This window comes from Dendrobium catenatum, unplaced genomic scaffold, assembly GCF_001605985.2.
Source record: "Dendrobium catenatum unplaced genomic scaffold, ASM160598v2 fragScaff_scaffold_1016, whole genome shotgun sequence".
NCBI lineage: Eukaryota > Viridiplantae > Streptophyta > Magnoliopsida > Asparagales > Orchidaceae > Dendrobium > Dendrobium catenatum.
The window spans coordinates 789,257-811,386 of record NW_021319478.1 but is presented as its reverse complement, the minus strand read 5'-3'; the positions used below and the strand labels follow the sequence as shown (position 1 = coordinate 811,386).

The window sequence follows — 22,130 nt, the reverse complement described above, 5'->3', positions numbered from 1 at the left end:
TATGTGCTCCCTAGCTCCAATGGGAGAAAATCCTCCCTCACCTGGACTTCCTGTATAGTCAGGACCACTCTCCTACACACTACTCTATCTATCTCCATCTTCCAGTCTCCATCATCATCCCATGACACCCTGCTTCCACCAGTTTCACCCCCAATTGGTCTGCGACCTGATTAGAGATGAAGCTGTGGGAAGCCCCACTGTCTATCAACACCACTACCTCCCTGTCTATTATTTCTCCTCTCACCTTCATAATGTGATTCGGAGTGACCCCACCACTTATTTCAAGGAGACCTCTACCATATTTAAATGCAACTTTTTCTCCTCTATTGATGCCTCCCTCCCACCTCCCAACTCTCACCTCCCTCCTCAGCTTCCTTGTCATCACAGATAGTAAGAATCTGAAGAGTTCGGTTCTTACACATGTGTCCCAGCGTATACCTTTCATCACATCTAAAACATAACCTTTTTGTCCGCTTATCCTATACATTTGCTTTTGTAAGTCACTTGAAGTTGCCTCCCGGGTGAACTTCATTGCTCTTCTTTTTCTGAGCTTCTCTCTGAAAGGACAATGTCTGGGTTATAGGTGCTAAGGTCGTAGAGGTGCTCCTGTAAGCCCCTCCTATGATGTTGCTTCTGTTGGTCTTCTTCCTTCGATATTTTTCCTCCACCCTGTTAGCTAGCTCTATCTTCTCTCTCAATCCTTTTGGTCTAAACACCTTGAGCACTGCTCGTATGTCCTCCCTAAGTCCATGAAAATCCCTTCCAATTTTTCCTTAGAGATTCCTCTGTCTCCTGAAAGCAACTCAAACTTATCCCGGTACTCCATTACTGCCCCCTCCAGAATTAGGGCATAAAACTGCTCATGGAAGTCTCCTTCATGAATGGCTTGGAAACGTTCCAACCAACACTTCTTAAATTATCCGCATGAGTAGATCGGATGTCTGGCCTCCCTTTATTGGAACCCTCCGCCATAAGTTTTTCTCCTTCCGTCAGCCCATTGATAGCAAAGTAACACTCCACTCGGTACACCCATCCCTGAGCATCTTCCCCTTTAAAGATCGACATCTTAACTTCCTCGATCTTGCATCCATACCCCAATGATTTCTCCCACCGTTGGTTCCTCCTGTGTAATGGTGGTGCGATTCTCTCCCTTCTTCCCTTGGCGGATTTGGACCCCAGATTCAGTCCAACCATTGCTTCCTCCGATCCCCCTTCCTTCCTGCCTAGGTGGTCTCTAAAAGGGTTCAGATTTCCCTATTCTTGTTTCCCTCTTTTCGGGATACACCAATGCACCTCCCATCGAAATCCCCCTAGGTGGTCCTTGAGGGAAAACATTCTCTGCTTCATCAACATCTTCCTGAACTGTCTTCCCCTTTCAATCAGCTGTAGGAATAACCGACAAAGTCTTCGATTGCATTTCAATCAAATTCTATGTCTTCCTTGTTTCAATAGTGATTCTCTATGGATGTGAATCTTTCTTCCACGGATGTGAATTTTCCCTCCATTACGAAAAATCTCTCCTCCATGCCGACCTTGAGTTGTTCTATCTCACCTTCCAACACCTCCATCTTCTTCGCCGCCATATGTCTGATACCAACTTGATAGAAAATAGGATAGCTTTCAACCCAAAACAACGAACCACTAGCGAAAATTGGAAGAACACCCCTCAAATCATTTTTATTGCAAGAATTACGGAAAAAAGCAACAAGATAGAAGGATCTTCAATTGGAGAGGAAGATCCGACTCTCCCAAACCCTGGACGGCGGCCAGAGCCCAAAATTCCCTAAGTACAAACTATTTCAACCAAAATCAAGCATAAATCCTAACCTTAGGGTGAAAACAACTGTTAAAAGCATACAATTCAAAGTAAAATACCAAAACAACCCCCACAATTCAAATTTCACTCTCACCCGTCCCCTCCTCTCTCTTCATTAGCGTGTGGACCCCACCTCAAGGGGGTGGACAATACCCTGGGCGGAACCATACTTCCGCCTGGTGTATACAAAGGTTGGTCCCTCTTGGACTGGTCTAATATAAATCTCATGGTGAAATAAATCCTCTACTTCCCTCTTTTTGTCATAAATCTTGGTTTTACTAAATCCTATAATTTGGTGGATTTATGAGATTTGGTCGAAGATATGCATGAAGGGATAAAGATTGTTACCTTCATAGCAAGCGAGTTCCCATCGTGGCTTTTGATCAGACATCGTCGGAGGCAATGAAGCTTTTTTATTCAACAGAGCACTTCAAGCGAAGCTCGCGAGGCCAAAGCAGGCACGAAGAAATGGCAATGAGGAAAATAAATCGTAACAAAGAAATGGAGATCAAAAGCAAACCCTAAATTAATTAAATCATTAGTAATTAAAAATTAAAATAAATAGTTTAATTGATATAATTTCAAATATGAATAATTATTATATAACATTATATATAATAATTAAATAATTAATTAGTAGTAAAATATTTAAATAATTAATGAGATAATTAATAATTAAAACTAATTAAATAATATTTTTAAAAGTAATTAATTATAGTAGGGGTAATAGTTACATAATTAGTTAATTTAAAAAATAATTACTTAATTAATTAGATAATTATTAAATAATTAGATATCAAATACTTATTAAATTAATACCTAAATAAGTAATTTAATAAGTAGCACTATAATTAGTAATTAAACTATTTAATAAATAAGCTAACTTCTTATTAAATTATTTATTATTTTAACTTATTGACTGTAATTAAAATTAGAATTAATAAATAATTTGTACTTAACACGCAATTAAATTCATAATACATTAAATTTAATTTTAAATGAACCAATCACTATAAATTTTGGATTACGTTGTCAAATAGTTTTGCAGGATTTAATAGAATTTAACAAAAATTTTATCAAATAGTTTTCAGGATTTAACATACTTAGGATTTAGTAAATCACTAAATCCTATAAATTTACTAAATCCAGGATTTATAGGATTTAAACCCTACTAAAGTTAAATCCTACTTTTGGCAAACAGCTCCCAAGGGAGGACATTATGGCTTAAACAATAACGTTTGATGGAAGTTTTTCCTACAGTGCTTTTAAATATATGGGTTACAGAATCTCGATGCCAGCCTTTTTTACGATGGTTTTTATCATCATCTGAAAGGGATCCATTTGAAAAATCTGATTTGGATTGGTTTCAAGTGTCCATCCTAAACCCCGTTTTTTGTCTGGGGTTTACATGACAAGAGCCAATATTTAGCATTCTTCGCCAGTTGCGGGCCAAGATTTCATTCCATTTCGGACTGAAACAATTTAATAGGATCAAAATCCACTTCTTCATCCCGAAACAGCACCGCGAAAATAGGTGTGCTTTTTATAGTTTTATTATTTGAAAACTAGTGAAACCAGGGATCGAGAGCATCAACTCAACCACTAAGCTAAGCTACAATTATCTACTTTAGATATATATATATATATATATATATATATATATATAGAGAGAGAGAGAGAGAGAGAGAGAGAGAGAGAGAGAGAGAGAGACTAATAACTGTAATAACAAAAATAATCACTAATTATTGATATTAGATATATGTTAGTATATAATAATACGTTTATAACGAGATCAAATAGAATTTGCAATTAAAAACATCATTGTTATAAATTCTTTAGAATATTAGTTATTTATTATATTCTTCTATTCTTAAAACTAGACATTCGAAATGATACATTTAACTATCTTAATTTTATTATTTAAAAAAAAAATAAATTATTCTAAACATTTTAAATTAATTTAAAATTAATATTTTTTTAGCTTAATTCTTAAGCTATTTTTAAAATATTTTTTTAAAAGCAGAAAAGTTTACAAAAATGACGGCCTTTCGATGGTTTGGTCACATAAATGGACGGCCTTCCGATGATCCGGTTAGGAAAGTAGTGGTATTAGATTTGACTTATATTAAGAAAGATAGAGGTAGACCTAAAAAAACTTTATTAGAAAATATTAGAAATAATATTTCTTTATTAGATTTAAACGAAAATTTGACTTTTAACTGATCACAATGGAGAAAAAAGATTCATGTAGCCGACCCTTGTAGTGTAATAAAGACTTGATGTTATTGTGGTAGAAAAGTTTACAAAACAACATTGAAATCATAAAAAAAAAAATCAAGATTGAAGATTACATGATGGATTGAAACCGAGACGAAGTTTTAAACTCTTGCTTTTGACTATCATCCTTTTACTTTTATACACAATTCATGAATAATATTGGTGTTAGCAATCGTCTTTCTTGATTATCTACACTCTGTCCATCATTCCTGCACACCATTTGGTGCGCTGGTGTGCATCTTGGTGAGGGCAATTGAAGGAGGGAGTGCAATGCTCTTAAGTTGTGCTATGCAGATTCTATTGCTTTTTCTAGCCCATGTGGTGAGCTGCAGTTGCACTTCATTGCTGTTGAGCTGAGGGACAATATATGGCATTAATGGGCTGGTCTAGTTAGGTGTCATATCCTTTTCAGAAGGCAAGCATTCCAATGCATTTGATCTGTAAAATGCACTGTCACTGATTGGATATTTTTGGGATAACGTTTTTGTTGTTTTGCTTTTTAGGCCACTGCTACCCTTAAACTTTATTGTAGCTTATTATTTTTCAGAGATGTCTATGATGAGAATGAGCTTTTTTTAATTAAATTTGTTAGGTGTGATAGTTATAAGAAAGTAAAAAGGTATGTATTCCCCACAATAGCTTTAAAACATATTTGCTTTTCTTACTACAATAATTTTCAGCCACTTGGACAAGTAGTTGTAGCCACTCCAAATAGACTCAATATGTTCTGCTTTGATGGGCTCATATGGAATAATAGAGCCATATGAGAATGTTGCAAGTAATATTTAATAATAATTTTTATGTATAAAAAAAATGTTCTGCTTTGATGATGGCCATGGCTAACTCTGAGAAGATTCAAAATCATATTTCACGGGAAATTGGCATTTAAGATACCATTAGATGACAATCTAATTGAAGTCACCTTGAAGCGGCAAATGCATCTACAAACCAAACTGGGAGTTTCTTTGAATTGCAAGTTTGAGTCACATGAAAGCTGAAAAGATAAATGTCTTTTAAGCAAGGCTTAAGGGTTGGTTAAGTGTTTGACTGGGAGAAGGATTTCAATAAGCGGGTAGAACGAGAGAAAGCCGCAGTCATCTTTGTCACATGAAATGAACAACTAAAAGTGAACGTTTTGATTAAATCTAAGGTTTCGTTTGGGTCGTCTTGCTTACTGCTTCTTAAAGCAGCTTTTTAATACAAAAAATTTAAATTTTTTACTAAAAAACTACTTTAAGAAGCAGGAAGAAAGCCGTCCCAAACGAAGCCTAAGTTGAATGCTGCGATGGGAGCAGACAACACTTAACATTCAATTCGTCAATAACATTGCCAAGCTTAAATTGGTATGCATGCTCGTCAATGTTTTCATTAACATAATGGAAACGATATGTGCTTGTTATTGAAGAACCTAAGAATGGCAGAGAATAAAAACGTATTATGGAATCTATGATCAATTGGATTAATTCAATTATTATATCACAATTTTGATTTTTCATAGAATGCCATGATTACGTTTGGATCACATCTTTCTTCAGCTTGAGTCCCATTTCCTAATGCTAGCAAGTTTCCTTTTAACATCACTTCTTACTATCAAGTTTGAATGTCATTTCACAACGAATACTCTGACATGAAAAGTTATTGAATCTTGCAACTGCTTTGTTGATTAAGAACGTGATTCTCAACAAGCTCTCTTGCAGGTTGGTTATTTAACCGGGATATGCAGTACCTGTTTCCTGATAAGGTGCATTATGGTAAGTTCAATTTCTACTCGCATGGATTCCATTGAACTTTTAGGACTTCACATAGTACCCAACGTTCTTATTTCAGGGGCTATTTACCTACAAGTTTATTGAATATCATAAATCCAGATTTAATAAATATTTGAGCCATTAATATCTGAAAATTATGTAATATGATAGATGTTAAATCTGATTACATGACATTAAAATATTTGCAAATCATTTTAAATTTTAGGGTTGAAAGAAGGAAAATATACATGATAAGGAGAAGTGTAAAACTCTTGAATCTTATTTCTCCCTAGATTTATTAAATTTGGGATTTAGGCTTTGTTTGAGGTGACTTTCTTACTGCTGCTTAAAGCAACTTTTAAATACAAAAAATAAAAATTTTCTACTAGAAAGTTGTATTAAGTGGTAAGAAAGCCTTTCCAAACAAAGCCTTAATCTAAAATCAGAGAAAATGAGATTGGAAGGTAGTAGATTTTATGCTTTCAAAAATTATTTTGCAATATTTAAACTAAATATTGGCAAAATGTTGGCTAAATCTTGCAACCGAAAAACTCCTCTCAAGGTTCCAAAGCACATTACCAGCATATAGATGTTTTGAATAAATAAAAGCTCCTGAAAGAATTTTGGTACTTGTTCAGGTTGCTATTTCAGAATGTGACAAGGATGCTGACATTGATGTTCTCGATCATCCAATTCTAAACTTCGTGTACTACATGGTAAGTATTATATCTACTATTCTATAAGTTGTGAAATTGTTCCGTGCGGAATCCTAACAGTAAAGAACCGTCCGGATGTGAGTGTACACAGTATATAAAAAAATCAAACTATGTAGAAAATTATACTCAATGTACACACTATGTACACTCACATCTGAACGGTTCTTTACCGTCCAGACTCCACACAAAATAATTTCTCTTTTAAGTTTATAACTTTCAAAAGAAAGTTGGGTAGAATTATGATGACCCCTTTGGCCTTTCTTCCTGTTATTTCTCAGTTGGTTGAGATTCTTCCATCTTCTATTGCGCTCTTCATCCTGCGGAAGTTACCTCCCAAGCGAGTTTCACACCACTATCATCCAATTCACTAAATGCTTGGGCCACCTCTCAGTCTGAAAGACCTCCAAGTGAGAATTTATCTTTATTATGTTTAAAAAAATTGATCAGAATATCATAGGTTAAATTTTTTCCCATTGTTTTCTGTATTAATATTTGCAGTCTGAGCTACAATTGGAGCCACTCAGGAATTCCGGAATGAGGCCGTTCAATAACCTCTCCTGGCGCTGAATCTAACAATTTTATCGGCAAAACGTTACCCCCTTACCAACCTAAACCCTATATAGTCCAGCGTTCAATGTGGTTCTGTAAATTGTCTTAATTTTCTAAATTACTGTTCTGAAAATGATTATATATCGTCTTCTAATAAAGTTGTTTTGCTTTTTTTTTTATTTGTTATGATTGATTACTGCATCAATTTGCTATTTTTATCTTTGTTTTTAAAAAAATACTTTTAATGGCCTTCTATGAACTCTTTCAAAATCTTCAATAATTAAAAAAAAAAAAAATCAATGCGAATCATTTATGAGTTTAAGACGGTTCGGTTCAAATTGATTTTGATAATGAGGCTTTGTTTGATTGGAAGTTTTTGGTGCTTATTCCGTTTTAAAATGACAAATTCATTTCTTCTTTAATGTTTGGTTCGTCAAATCAAGTTCCCAATAACTCCTTTTGTTTCATTTTTATTCTGTTTTGAGAAAGCTTTTTATATATGCTTCTCCATTAGAAAATTCCATTTTTTAAACCAATATTTATTAAAACTGTCTTTTACAAAAGTTTCAAAAAATCAAATGAAGTCTGAGTCAAATAGGTATTCAAATATTTTAATTAAATTAAATTTGCTCCCATTTTGATGTCAGTTTTAATTACATATTATGTTAAAAATATGTAGAATTGTTTATATAATATGTATACACTTGGTTAATTTTTTCTCTCCTTAATGTAAAGAAAAGAAAAGAAACTTTTATTTTTTTGTTGTTTTTGTTATTGTTGTGTACATGGGTTATTTTTTTGAATGTCTGCATGGTAAGATGATGTTGTACAAGGCTAGCTTTTAGAAAACAATGGCTTCAGTATTTTGATTAAACTTTTGATCAAAATAAATTTAAAAGTAATGAGATAAATTTTGAAAGGGGCATAATATAAATTTTAATTACTTTTAAATTTAGTGTTATCATCCCAAAATAAATTTAAAGTTAAGGGTTGATATATCATATAAAAATTATTTTAATCTTGATGTAAATTTAAGTTGAAAATTTTCAAAATTAAATTCAAAACCGTATGAACTTTGATTTCAACAAACTCATAGTAGGATTGAATATCTTGAAAAGATAAATTCAATGACATCGAATTCAATCCAATCCAAGCTTAGATGGGTCCAAATTGAGAACCATAAGCACATTTAGAAGACAACATAAATTGAATGACCAATTTATGTTCAAATGTGGTCTGCTTATAATCGAATCGAGCTGCTTAGGGATGTCAATTTTTGACACGACCCGAACCCGACCTGGAAAAATCCGGGTTCAGGTCAACCCGAACCTGAAACAGGTCGAGTTCGGGTTGAACAAATCAACCCGTTTTAAAAATTGGGTCGGGTTCGGGTTGATCCAGTAATCCAAAATTGACCCGAAAGTGACACGAAAACTCATATTTGACTCGAAAACCCGAGATTGACCTGTTTTTTACCCAATTTTGACCCGAAAATTGAATATTGACCCGATTTTCCGAAAATTAGCAATTTTAGGTCAACTTCGGGTCATTCGTGTCGGGTCGGGTTGACCCGTACCCGAATCGGGTCGGGTTCGGGTCCGGAAACCTGACCCGTTTTTAAAACTGGGTCAGGTTCGGGTTGACCCGAACAGTGCCGGGTCAGTTTCGGGTTCGACCCGAACCCGACCCGCCGACCCGAATTGACACCCCTAGAGCTGCTTGACGAGATGAATCCAACGGCACAAGTTTGCCAAAATTTGGCAATATTAAGACAATCAAATATTCGATAAATGATTTATGATCAAAATAATCAATATAGTTTGTTTATTAAAAACACTCCCAATATGCCCATAATATTTCTATTTACTAGTCATGTCCCTCTAGAAAATTATAAATAGATCTATCGTTTTTCATTGAAAGAGGAATAAGCAAGAAAAATAAGATAATATAGGAAGAGATATTTGAGAGCTTTTTTGTCTTCAGGCTTCTCCTCCTTGACTACCACACAGATTGTCGCCGGACGTTCGCCCGGCCACCGGTTGTCACTAAACTTCCGCTTGCTACTGATCGTCGTTAGATTTTTGCCCAATCCCCATCATTCACACAAAATTCAACATATTTCTTGGACTTTTGTAATATGACTGTCCTTAAGTTTATGAAGATCTTTGTAATTTATTTAAATAATAGTGTAATCATTTCAACTGGATGTTGCCCCGCAGTTTTCCCCCTTTTTTACTATTATCCATGTAAAAATCTTGATGTTTTACTTTCTTTGTTTGTGTGCTGAGTATTTGTGCAATATCAAGACAAAATACTTTCCTATTTTATCATCATGAATTTTCTAGCCTGCAACAATAATATTTTGTGCTAAAAATTTTCACTTGATTTTACAATTCGTGCTGTTGTAAGCTGAAATTATATTGAGATTAATAGGTTTCAACAATGATAGTAAATATAATGATATTTCAGTGGAAGCAAGGCAATGAGATCACACGCCATTTGCTAATTTATAAAATACTTGTTAAATATAATCATAATTGTAATTAAATATAGATCTTTTATGTTTTATTTGATTAATAAATATAATAATGTTAAATTCTTCAATTTGTTTTTTATGATAAATATCGTACATAAATAATTAATTATTTTTATATGATAAATTTATTTAGTGTGAAAAAAAAAAGAAAAAAAAAAAAAAGCAGCCCCGCCTCTGCGTTGTGCTCAAAAGTAGAACTCCTCGAAGCCTTTCCCGCCATCAGTTTCCTTCTTATTTGATTTCTGCCCTAATCTTCTTCCGACGATCGAAAGTCGACCATCTCTTCACTTTTCGGACGATCTTCGCCCACGTTATGTAGCAGGTATGCTCGCCCTTAAAAAGGAACCATCTTCCTGCGCCTGTGACGGCTTGACTTTATCTTCTTTTATCCGTTTGAAAGTAGTTCTGTTAATTTTCTGTTATATGAGTTGGAAAACGAGATGAAAAAAGGCGTCTTAGCCTACGAAGGTTTTTGGTTGAATTGGGTTTTAGGCCATTTCTTTCAACTTGAGGCTTGCCTTGCTCTTGTTTAAAAACTCTCCATTGGTTTACTTGAAACCTTCAGCCTCGGGAATGAGAGTTCTATTTTTAAAGATTGATGATTTCTCATTGTTTGATTGAAGAAAATGCAATAGTTTCTTAGCTCAACCATGGAGACACTGAGAATCCTGAGAAGCGAAGCACGCTAGGGTATTTCCTATATTTGACAACTGTTTTGGAATGTTGTTCAGTTTCCTGTTTTATTTATTTATTTATTTATACATTTTTTTATTTTTTTTAAATGGGTTTGAATGAATGTTTTTTTCCCTATTTTGTTAGATCAGTAAACGGAGTCATGATCGAACAAGTTTTGTTTTAACGGAACAGTTAATTTGAATGCGGAAACTCCTCATAGAAAGATAAAGATTAAGTAACCAAAGAGATATCAACTATTTATGTGATTTGTTTTGAATAGAGCCTATGTTCATTCGAAAAAGGAGATGATCCGATCTACTGATAAAAAAGTCACAAATGATGTACAAATCATAGGCATCCATCAGTTATTCTCGAAAACTCACATACACTTGCTCTTAAGTCTTAACAAAGAAAAGCCCAAAAGAAACTCTCACAATGGGTTTAACACACTAAGGTCTCTTCTTGCATGCACAAGGATTTATTTATTTTCTTATCTATTGAGTCGAATCAAGTCTAGTATTGAATTTTTCAAGTTTATTTATTTATTCTTTTATCCAGCTCAAGCAACATATGAACATGACCTCAAAATATTTTTTAAGTTAATTTGTTAAATTTTACATTGATTTCAAGTTATAGTTGAGTTTTAACCAATTATAACTGACCAAGGTTTAGGCATCTATCGCTCCCGACTCCTTTAGCACTCCTCTAGGGCTCCCAAGGGGAGGCCCTGGCCGCCCATCTCCCACCAGTCCAAAGCTTACGGAAGCTCCCATCCTTCCCCTTTTTTATTCTCTAGTTTGGTGTTTTTTTGTATTTTGATTTGTCCACCTCCGACCTTTTGCCCGGAATGGCGGTGAATCATTTGGTATGTCTTGGTTTTTTGGACGGTATGACCAAATCTTGTTCTTTTGTCGAAGCTCTATATGGTGTTTCTTACAATGTGAATTTTTCGAAACTGAAATCTTCATCTTTTCGTTGCCTTCCATCTCAGTGGATATTGGATGAGGAGATTTTGGTGCTCGCTACTCCATTTCAATTTGCGTAATTAGTCGGCTTCTTTCCCTCCCACTTCCTTCTCTTGAATCTATTCGTAGTTTTTTTTTCAAGCTTAAGCTTCAAGGTGATGTCTCTGTTACTTTATTGGACCCTTCCTACATTTTGGCTAAAATGCTCAATGACATAGCTTATAGTTGTGTGTTTTGCCATAGATCATAATATCATATATGGTTAACAATTACTCTATGAAGTTGACTAATGGCCTTGGATTGCTCGTTGGTCGACCACTAAAAGTGGATAATGCTACTTTTATTGGTCACATCCTTCTTTTGCGCGGGTGCTGGTTGAGCTTGATATTACTAAAAATTATCATTATAAAGTTTGGTTGGTTCCAGAGAAATTTGGTTACATTCAAGTTGTTGATATTGGAAGAATTTCCCCCTTTTGTGCAAAGTGTAAGAATATTGTGCATTTAATTAGTTATTGTCGTCCTCCTTTTACTACTCTTCCCTCCACTGTCCAGCTGTATGCTCCTATGGCTAATATTGTTAATGTTCATTCTATTGGAAATGTTGGAAGTGATTTAAATAATTTGGATAATACTGGTAGTATTCCTATTTCTTTGGTTCCTAATGTCGTGGTTTATGATGCCTTGAGTCATCGAATTACCCCTGATGTTGATATTGAACATTTTGATATTGTTGGAGTTGGGAATGTTTGGGATCAAGGTGGTGCGAATATTGCTCCCTTAAATCCTGTTTTTATTGATGTTGATGAAGTGGTTGTGCCTATAGATAATGAGGACATGAATGCTAATAACTGTGAAGTTAACCTTATAGTTACCACCAATTTTTCGCCTACTTTAGTTGATGATGTTAGTGATGGTTCTTCTGGAGGCTATCATCCCTTGGGTGATGCTTTGGCTAGTGGAGTTGGGGATGTGGTGGACTTTGATGTTGAGGCTTCTGTTGACCCTTCTACGCCTTTGTTGGAATCAGTTATAAATGTCCCAGTTTTGCTTATTTCTAATGAGGTTTTAAAAGCTCAATTAATGAGTAACTTGGATAATAATTGTTCGCAACAAAACGATTGGCTTGCTGATTATGTATCCTCTCCTTATAGGGATGATGGGGATGACTTCGATGGGCTTGAGGATGCTGTTCACGCGAGTTGTAATTTGAATGTTAATTGCATTGTGGAAAATGCTTTTGTTATGGGTGGTGGCAAACGTCATAAGAGGAAACAAAAAAGGAAATAGTTTGGTTTTTCACTGCTGCTATTTGGTTTCTTTTTTCTGGCCCTTTGTCTTGGTGGTGGTTATATTTATTGGTTGTGGAGCTATTGTCATTTATTTGGATGGTGGTTTCTTGAGACTTCTTTAGGTGTAATGCTGCTTTTTCTCTCTTGGTTGTTCTTGTTGATCATTGAGGCACTTCATGTCACCTTTTACTTTTCCTGTAGTGCCTTTGCAGATTCTTTCAGGTTATTCTGGTTGCTCCTCGTGGGTTTAGTGCTGATTACTTGGGTGGCTATTGCTGTTCGACACTTACTTCTGATGGTAGCAGACAGTAGACTGCATGGCAGCTGGTGGCTTCTTCTGGGATTTTTTCTAATCGTTGGTTCTTTGGCTATTTTTATTTTTTATTTTGGTAGGGTTTTTGTAGTTAGGTTGATTCTGAGTCTCTTAGGTTTTGATTCAAATGTTTTATTTTAACGAGCTTTGGAGTCATTAAGGATTTGTAGTTTTAATTAAAAAGAAACAAATCTAATTGACTATTAATAATATGCTAGTGATTTAAATAGTTAAGCTTATTACAAACGATAAATTTATTCATAATTTTTTTGTGTCAACAATTCATTCATCATTATTTTTGAAGTCCTATAAATAACGACATTAGATTTTTTTATCATATTCTTTTGTTTATTCGTTTAATATTTTCATTATCAATTGTTCTTTAAAAAAATAAAGGTAGAATTTTGATGGACCGATCTAATATTTGTTATTTCGAGCTCTTAGTGAGCTATTTATTCAACAATAAATGAACATGTTTATTAATGTGAATGGGAAAACAAATCAATGTTCAAGTTTGTTCATTTATATATTTATCTTTAATTTTTTTTAAAACTTATTGAAATATTTGAATAAACAAACATAAACACATACTATGAATAAATCTTGAATTTTTCATTGAATTTACTAGTTCACTTTCAACTATGTTTGTAGCTAGTCACTTACATTGTAATGCAAATTCACGAAAAAAGTCAAACTAATTAAAAAATGCTTGAAAATTTTTTTGGAGGCTCTATTGACTCATCAATCAATTAAAGTCATCTTTAACATTTGTAAAAATTTAATTTGAAAGAATTGCTTGCTTATATTTTTTTATTTATCATAGTAGAGCCACTAATCATTCGTAAAGATTTAAAACAATGAAAGTAATACTTTATTTCACTTGATAAACACACACACACACAGATATATATATATAGAAATTGTTTAGAGGGAAATTCAAATTCTATTATATTTTTTTGGAATCATTACATAGATACATTCTAGGAGAATAAATAGAAAAAAGAAAGACATTTAATCTAATTAATCATAATAAACATATAATGTAGTTAGAAGCAGATGATGTATAACAAATGTAAATGCCTACAGGCCCTTGCTGCAGAAGATCCGCGATATACACTAAATATCATCTACAAACAAAATGCCAAATGACTACATCGAATGTAAAATGCCCATGAGTCGCTGAAGGAGGCCTATTATACATTCAACTTGTTATCTGCAAGCATCTACAACTAAAGTGGGAGATTCGTTTGTGCACTACAATCCACCTGCAGAAAGAAACAAGTGGTACACGATAGTCTACCTGTATAAAAAGGGCAAATAATCACAATACGACGCCACACTACTGGATCTGCAACTTTCATATAAGCAGACAGAAGGCGTGCACAAGCCCCCAAATCGAATGTTGCATTCAAATGACAGTTGCCCACAAAGCTGAGCAAAATTAAATATTCAAGAGAGGCCCCCACACATGCACCATAATAAGTATACATAAGTACAAAGAAATGAATGTGCAATCACACATCCGTATGGGCCCCGTCGAGTGTGTTATGGGTACACACATAACGTCTAGGAATGTTGCGCGGGTCAATAAATAAACCCAAGTTCGAGTCCGATCTTTATGTGTGACGGGATGAGTCAATACAGCTCGAACTGTTAAACAAATATACGGTCGCAATATCGACCGAGATATTTATTTGATGCATTCATATTAAGCCTTCAAGGTCTATAACAGGAGAAATTCACTAATAAAAATCTGAAGCCTGTGACAAATCTGATCCTCGGTTGGCAAGTAGATAGAGTCGATAAGGTTTGAGTAACGAAATAAAAATGACCCCATTTATACCCTGATGATGGTTGTGTTGAACGCAGATCTCAACCGGAAGAGTTAATTCTAAATATTTTACATGCCACCCAAATGCGCATCAAAACTAAAACTCCAAGAAAATCTCCAAAATTTAAATATTTAAAATTAAAATTAACCATTAAACGCTTAAATCAAAACTCATTCACTCTCCGCAACAGTTTGCCTAGGTGAACAATTTTAAATATCACTTCAGCTCATAAAAAGGTAATGTCTAGTCGAGAATATCACTATGATTTATTCTCAAATCATCTCTTGTCAATAATGACCTGACACATGTCCTCTAATCAGCAGTTTTGCCACCAAATGGCATCACAGGTAAATGGTTATGGCTCGGGCCCTATGAACTTGGTGGTTCGCAGCCAAATGGTGGCCAGAGCCTGTAAGCTCCCCAATGACATTAAATCCTTGATATATGAATCAATAGGATATAATCGATAGGGCACAAAACTCTCTGTTAGCTAAAGTGGATTCAAATTTGTCCCCTTAGACAAATACCCATCCCAGTTTTATACGGTACCCTTGGACGAAGCAACCAATGGCTGCCAACAAGGATCCTTCTGTCAAGTTGGGTCGACTATCTCCTTTGACTAAGTAGACCAGGGACCACGATGGTCCGGGATGATGGAACCATGGGATCTTGATTGGGTCTATCACTCGTTCCCCCACCATCCGCTTTAAGTGCAATATGGTGAAATTTTTAATTTTAAATATTAAACATTCAAATTCCAAACTCATGTTGTTACTATATGCCATATAACACATATTTCTTTGTATCTGATCGACGACTAGCCTTAATCGAAAGTTATCTCTCGTGATTGGGAGGGTAATTAATTATATGTGCTTGCGCTTATAGGAAACCAGAACTCATATCATAAAGTCCTCGCAAACTGTGGGTGAAATATATGGGTAGTGTCTTATCTACAAACTTAATCTGCCTTCCCAAAATTTACACTAGAACTTAATCCGATAAAACTCCCCCGAAAGCAACAGGGGAGGTTGGGGCATGAATTTTCGGAGCCCACACCTATCTAACTTTCAGTCTCTCAACACTACTACCCACCTTATGCTTTACAGTGAACACCCATTTGCAAGTCACAACTTTCTTTTATGGTGGGAGATTCATAATTACCCTTGTTTGGTTTTTTCCAAGGCCATAATTTCTTCTTTAACAGCCTGTCTCCATCCTGGGTGCTTCAAAACTTCCTAAATATTGGTTGGAATTTGTATATCATCCAACTAGAAAAGGAAGGCTTGATAGTGTCTGATAATCTGTTATAGGAGAGAAAGTTTTCGATTGGATGTTTGGTGCATAATTCTTTTTGACCATTTGATGACTCTCTCTCTCTTTGAACTTCTCATTTTTATCCTCTGTATGAATTTCTACAGTTGCTGGATCCATTAAAGGAGAGTTAACAGGTGCAAAATGTGCCTCACTGCTCAACATATGCTGATTTTTCTTTCTTTTTCTTGAGTATACATATTATTGTTCTTTAATTGCTGCTCCTAAGAATCATCCTCCTAAGAGTCATCCTATTGTAAGTCAATTTGTTGAGAGTCATTCTTCTAGAGTCAATCAAGATTTATATGGATTTTGGTGTCTTGATGTAATATATCCCAAAACTTATCTCAGCACTGCGAATCTTCTTGTCTGAATCCAGTTCCTGAAAAATACATGCAATATTGGAGAAAATTATTCAGGTTTATTTTTAGGTGATTTGAAAAGTGAATTATGAAAACAACCTCTAAGGATTGAGGGGTGAGATTGTGTTCATTATTCGTCCTTAGATTCTTCATTAGTTTGAGTACCTTGCACTACGAATGAGGAAAAAAAAGAGCTCATAAAATTTTTGACCAGAAGTGTAATATAGTTAATTATTTATAAACAAAAAGGCAATAGGTATAAACCACAAGGCATTTTTATAAAAGTTATAAGACATTATATTTGTTCAATTCCATGTAGTATTCTATATAAACAAAAAGATGATTCTATAAGCATTAATCTTGTACTACATGACAACATATAATTATTTTGTTATGTATGTGTTGACCTGTAATGAAATACAAAAAAAAAATGTCGCATAACTGCTCTGCCCCCATCCCGCACGTCACACGTCGTAGCCATCCTTAGCATGTCACAGACACGTCTGCGACGCTCTCCCCATGTCGCCCGCACGACGCAAGTGTGGCCTTCAGCCTCTCTGGCGCTCGCTCCGCTCTCTCCCGTTCTTTCCCTCTCTCGGCACTACTCTGCTTCGCTCCTTCTGCGACTTCCCTTCCCTGTCCGAGCGGAAGTTACGACATTTGATCGGGAGCGACAATAGGAGCTCGCGGCTGTGAAGATAACTTTCTCCCCTCGGCGTCGCTTCTCTGGCCCTTCGTGTTGTTCGACTTAGCTCCCTTCGATGACCCGCCCCTCTATCGGATCAGAAGCAAGAACCGAAGCTTGCTCGTGATGGAAACTTTCTCCCTTGCGATTGCTTCTCCGATCTCTTCGTGGCTGTGCGACTTCGTTCCTCCGACGACTTTCCCATCCCGTCGGGTCGGAAGTTACGACATTTGGACGGAAGCAAAAACGGGAGCTTGCTCTCTGTGAAGATAACTTTCTTCCTTTCAGAAGCTTCTTCGGCCGAACCCCTTAAATGCACCGAACTCTTCCCCTTATGGCCACCTCAACCGTGCTTCTTTGCCCAAGCTTAATAGAGGTAGTGGTTGGGTTTATTAGTATTATTTTTATCAATATTATTTATTATTAATATTAATATTACTATATATATATATATATATATATATATACATGTGTGTGTGTGCGTGTTTGTAAGGGGAGACAAAAAAAAGGAAAAAAAAAAAGAAAAAGAAAAAAGAAATGCTCCTCCTACATCGACCCCCCTCCACCACCGGTCTACCTACACAAAGGTATAATCTCTAAACTTAGATTTCCATTCTCGTCATTGGCGGCAAACCGTCAAACCCCCTACGCACTCACGTAACATGGTAGGGAGGGAAACCAATGCTACGCCTACGACGAGGCGAACAATCGCCTAAAATCCTATCCTCAATGCTTGCGACGAACCGGCAAACCCCCTACGCGCTCACGTAGCATAGTAGGGAGGAAAACCGGCACGGCGTTTGCAACGAAGCGGGTAATCCCCGGACCACTCATGTAGCTTGAGGGGGACAAAATTAAGAATCCATACGTGGGGAAATCTCTGTGCTCTTTTCAACAGGTGTCCAAGATCCTTAAACGCTCATGTAACGGGCCGGGATTAAAGAAAATGAGGCCGCGGTGTTGTTGGACACCTACCCGAAGCACTCAAGTAGCGATTAGAGGAAGGCTAGTCTCTCGAATTTTTCCCCTAAACGGGAGAGACGTCGGGAGGTTGTCGAAATTTAGACTGAAGACATCGTGGACTTAAGCAAAAAAAAATTTGGGCTTACATAGGACCTAATTTGGACACAAAGGACTTGATTTGGACAATGAACTGTACTTAAAATTGAGCCTAATTCAAACTTAAAATGAATTCAAAACTAATTGAAATTGAACACATTGGCTCAGACTCAAACTCAAATGAACTAAGTGTGGTGGACATTAAACTTGAACAAGACTTAGACTGCAGAGGACGCTTGAACTTGTACTCTGAACTCGAGTTAAAAACTAATGGCTTGAACAATTTGAAGTCAAGCGAGCACTTGAGTTGGATTACAGTGGACATAGAACTGAGCCTAGCCTGCACATTAAGCTTATGAACTTGATTTGAACTGGACTTGAAAGGACTCAGACTTGAGTCTGATTTGAACATCATTGCCCCCTCACATTCGATAACAATCAAACTCCTCTTACGGATTTATTCAGTGTAGCACACAACGGATGCAAATGCCTGCTAATGGTGACAGGGGAGTCTAAACATTCATAATAATATATCTATGAATGATGATTGGTAGGAGGAAATGAATGATATAGTACTTCCACGGTCAACAATCATCTGATCTAAAAACAAACACGTAGATTCCTTGCAAGTAGAAGGTGGTTGATTGACACATTAAGTGCAAGTACCTACGATCCTTTGTAGGAGGCATGCTGTATATTCGACACATGTTTGTGAGCAAATGTGAAATATTTGCAATACATCACAAACATGTATAAGCATGGTGTAATAGGCTCCTATGACAATCCCTACAATGCCTGTTGATTGAAGAAGGCAATACTGGCGTTTGATAGTGGAGGATCCGTCCCTACAAACAAATGCAATCATTAAAACCCATCTGAGATTGGTGAAAGGTGGATATGATACTGACTCAAATTGCTCTCCTACGAACACTTCAAGGAAGTTGTAGTGAATACAGCGGGTCCCGTTAAATACATGCGAGTCGCTTGTGGATAACAACAGTAGGCATATCGTAGGCACAACGAACCACTATGGACACAAGTGCAGATGTCGCCTATAACAGCGGTGATTGAGATGCTGCAAAGTATGTCGGGTATGAAGAAAACTCGATGTACTAAAAAGGACACTTCCTGGCAGAATGGAAGAGATGTTTGAGCAAATTCGAACTAAACTTCATGATGTTCCAAAATTTCTTCTTGATTCGAACTAAACAATTATGGTATATACAAACATCAGAAATAACAAGTCTACTACACTGAAGATTTTAAAAGGAGTTCTTTCCAAAGCAGTGGTCACGAAAGTCCAGGAAGACATCCCTATGAATATATGAGAAAAGGGAGTATATATCAGAACAATGAAATATCTCGCAGAATTTTGGTGATAACACTACGATTCACCTATATCCAAAAGCAGGAGATTCGTTGGTGTATTATAATCCAATTGTAGAAAGCAACAAATAGTGCACGACAGTTTACCTGTATAAAGCAACAAATAACTCAATATAAAAGATGCTGCGCCACGCCACCGAATTCGCAACATCCATGCAAGAGGACAAAAAGGCGTTTTCAAATATTTCAAAGTAGTAGTTTGTATATACATATGTACACTAAAGGGGTAAATGCAATCACAAGACCCGCATGGGCCCCAACAAGCATGTTATAGGAACACATGTGAAGTCTAGGGATGCTGCATGGGTCAACAAATTTGAAACCGATCCTCCTAAGTAGGTAAAAAGGAGTCGACATGGTATAATTATAAAATGCCCCCAAATACCCGCATGAGCCCCGATGAGCGTGTTATGGATACACACGTGACGTTTAGGGATGCTGTGCGGGTCAATAAGTGAATTCAAGTTCGAACCTGATCCTTCTATGCAAATCAATAGGAGTCAACAGGGTTCGAACCATCAAACAAATATACGGTTGCGGCGACCGATATATTCATTTTAATACATTCATATTAGGCATTTAAGGCCTATAATCAAGAGAATTCATTCACAAAAGCATAAAACCTACGAAACCCAATTCCCTATCGGCAAGTTGATAGGGTCGACAAGGTTCAAGCTTTTAAATGAAAATAACCCCAAACACCCCGATGATGGCCGTGTTGATTGCATATCTCAACCGGAGGGGTTAATTTCAAATATTTCAGATGCCACCTAAATACTCAGAAAAATCCAAAAAAATCTCAAAATCCAAAAAATATTTAAAATTGAAATAAATCCATCAAAATACTTAAAGCAAAATCCATCCACCCTCAACAGTTTGTCGGGTGGATAAATTGAAATTTACTTCAGCTCACATAGAGCTAATGCGTAGTTGAAAATATCATTAGGATTCATTCTCAAATAATCTCCTACCAATGAGGACGTGGTACGTGTCTTATGACCGGCAATTTTGCCGCCAAATGGCACCGCAGGATAAACAATTATGACTCAGGGCCCTTTGAACCGAGTGGTTTTGTCGCCAAATGACATCACGAAATACCGGTTATGGCCACCGCCAATGCACTCCTTAGTGGTATCAAATCCTTGAGATATGAATTAATATGATATGATCGATAGGGCACAAAGCCCTCTATTAGCTAAGGTGGATTCAAATACGTCCCTTTAGACAAACACTCATCCCAGGTCTACAAGGTCTCCTTGGACGAAACAACCCATGGCTGCCGACAAGGATATATCCTTCTGTCAGGTTGGGTCGACTACCTCCTCTGATTAAGTAGACCAGGGATCACGATGGCCCAGGACGACAGAACCATGAGATCTTGATCTGATCCATCATCCATTCCCCCACCATTCGCTTAAAGTGTGAGGTGGTGAAATTTTTAATTTTGAATATCACATCTCCAAACTCTTCAAATTATTGAATTCCTAAGCCTATGCTTCTACTATATGCTTGATACTACATATCTATGGATATAACGTATCTGATTGATGACTAGCCTTAATCGAAAGTTCTCTTTCATTATCGGAGGGGTAATTAACTATAGGGGCTTGCGCCCATAGGAAACTAGAACTCAGATTATGAAGTCCTCACAAAATAAGGGCGAAATCTCTGGGTAGTGTCTTATCTACAAACCCATATGCCTTCCAAAATTTACTCTGGAACTTATTCCGTTAAAACTCCCCCGAAAAAGAAAAACAACAAGCGGGCTGAGGCCGGGGTCGAATTTTCGGAGCCCACAGTATGACAAAGTTTGATTGCCTTGTTATTTATATAAATTTGCCTGTTGTTTATGAACAATTGTCTAGCACTTGATTTTTTTTGTTTTATTTATTTTTAATGAGTTCTTTATCTAAAATTTTTCCCACTTGTCATACCATTATTCATCTATTTGCTTTTCAAAGTTTTTTCGCATACTGTGCATTCCAGTTGACTCTATTGCACTAATGCACTTGCTACTATACATGTCTTATTGCGTATCGTCTATTTTTATGGCGTTTTTATCTTTGGTTATGGTTCTAATATGGTACTGCTTATTATTATTGTTGCGTGCTAGAATATACGCGGCGGTAGAGTTTGTAAATTCGCGTCCGAGCGTTGTTCTAGTATTCAGCACACAAACAGAAAAGAGAATATGAACACCAGAATTTTTACGTGGAAAACCCAAAAAAGGAAAAAACCACGGGGCCTCGCCCAGTTGAAAAATTCCACCAGTGTTTTGCAAATTACAAATGGCTGATTCGTTCCACAAGTCGGGGGAATCAGATTACAATTCGTTTCTTCAAGCAAGTTTACAAAGTCCTGCAAAATCCCGTCGTTTCCCGAAAATCCGGCAGAGTTCCGGCGTATTCAGGCGGCGGGAAGAGCTCTGACGGTGGTCGAAGAGGAGAGGATTCTCTTTTTCCCCTTTCTCCTCTTCTTCTCTTCTTCTTCTCTCTCTTCACTTGAGTCCCCTTTTGTGAAGAATGAGAGCTCTGTTTATAGTTTTTCTGGAGTGGCATGACTTATAAATAGGTGTGAGATCAGGGGCGAATAGGGAGTGGTTTGAATGG

At 36.3% G+C, this 22,130-nt stretch overlaps 1 protein-coding gene across 2 annotated transcripts in view; it reads left to right on the top strand.

The window, feature by feature from the left end:
• LOC110105845 (tobamovirus multiplication protein 1) overlaps positions 1-7,287 on the top strand; it is a 33,983-nt gene extending 26,696 nt beyond the window's left edge. For both annotated transcript variants that reach the window (XM_020835504.2, XM_020835503.2), the window contains 4 exons: positions 5,791-5,844; positions 6,480-6,557; positions 6,836-6,964; positions 7,056-7,287. In XM_020835504.2, the coding sequence (XP_020691163.1) occupies positions 5,791-5,844; positions 6,480-6,557; positions 6,836-6,928 (225 nt within the window). In that variant the 3' untranslated portion in view covers positions 6,929-6,964; positions 7,056-7,287. The remainder of the gene's footprint in view (positions 1-5,790; positions 5,845-6,479; positions 6,558-6,835; positions 6,965-7,055) is intronic.
• Positions 7,288-22,130: the final 14,843 nt, after the last annotated feature.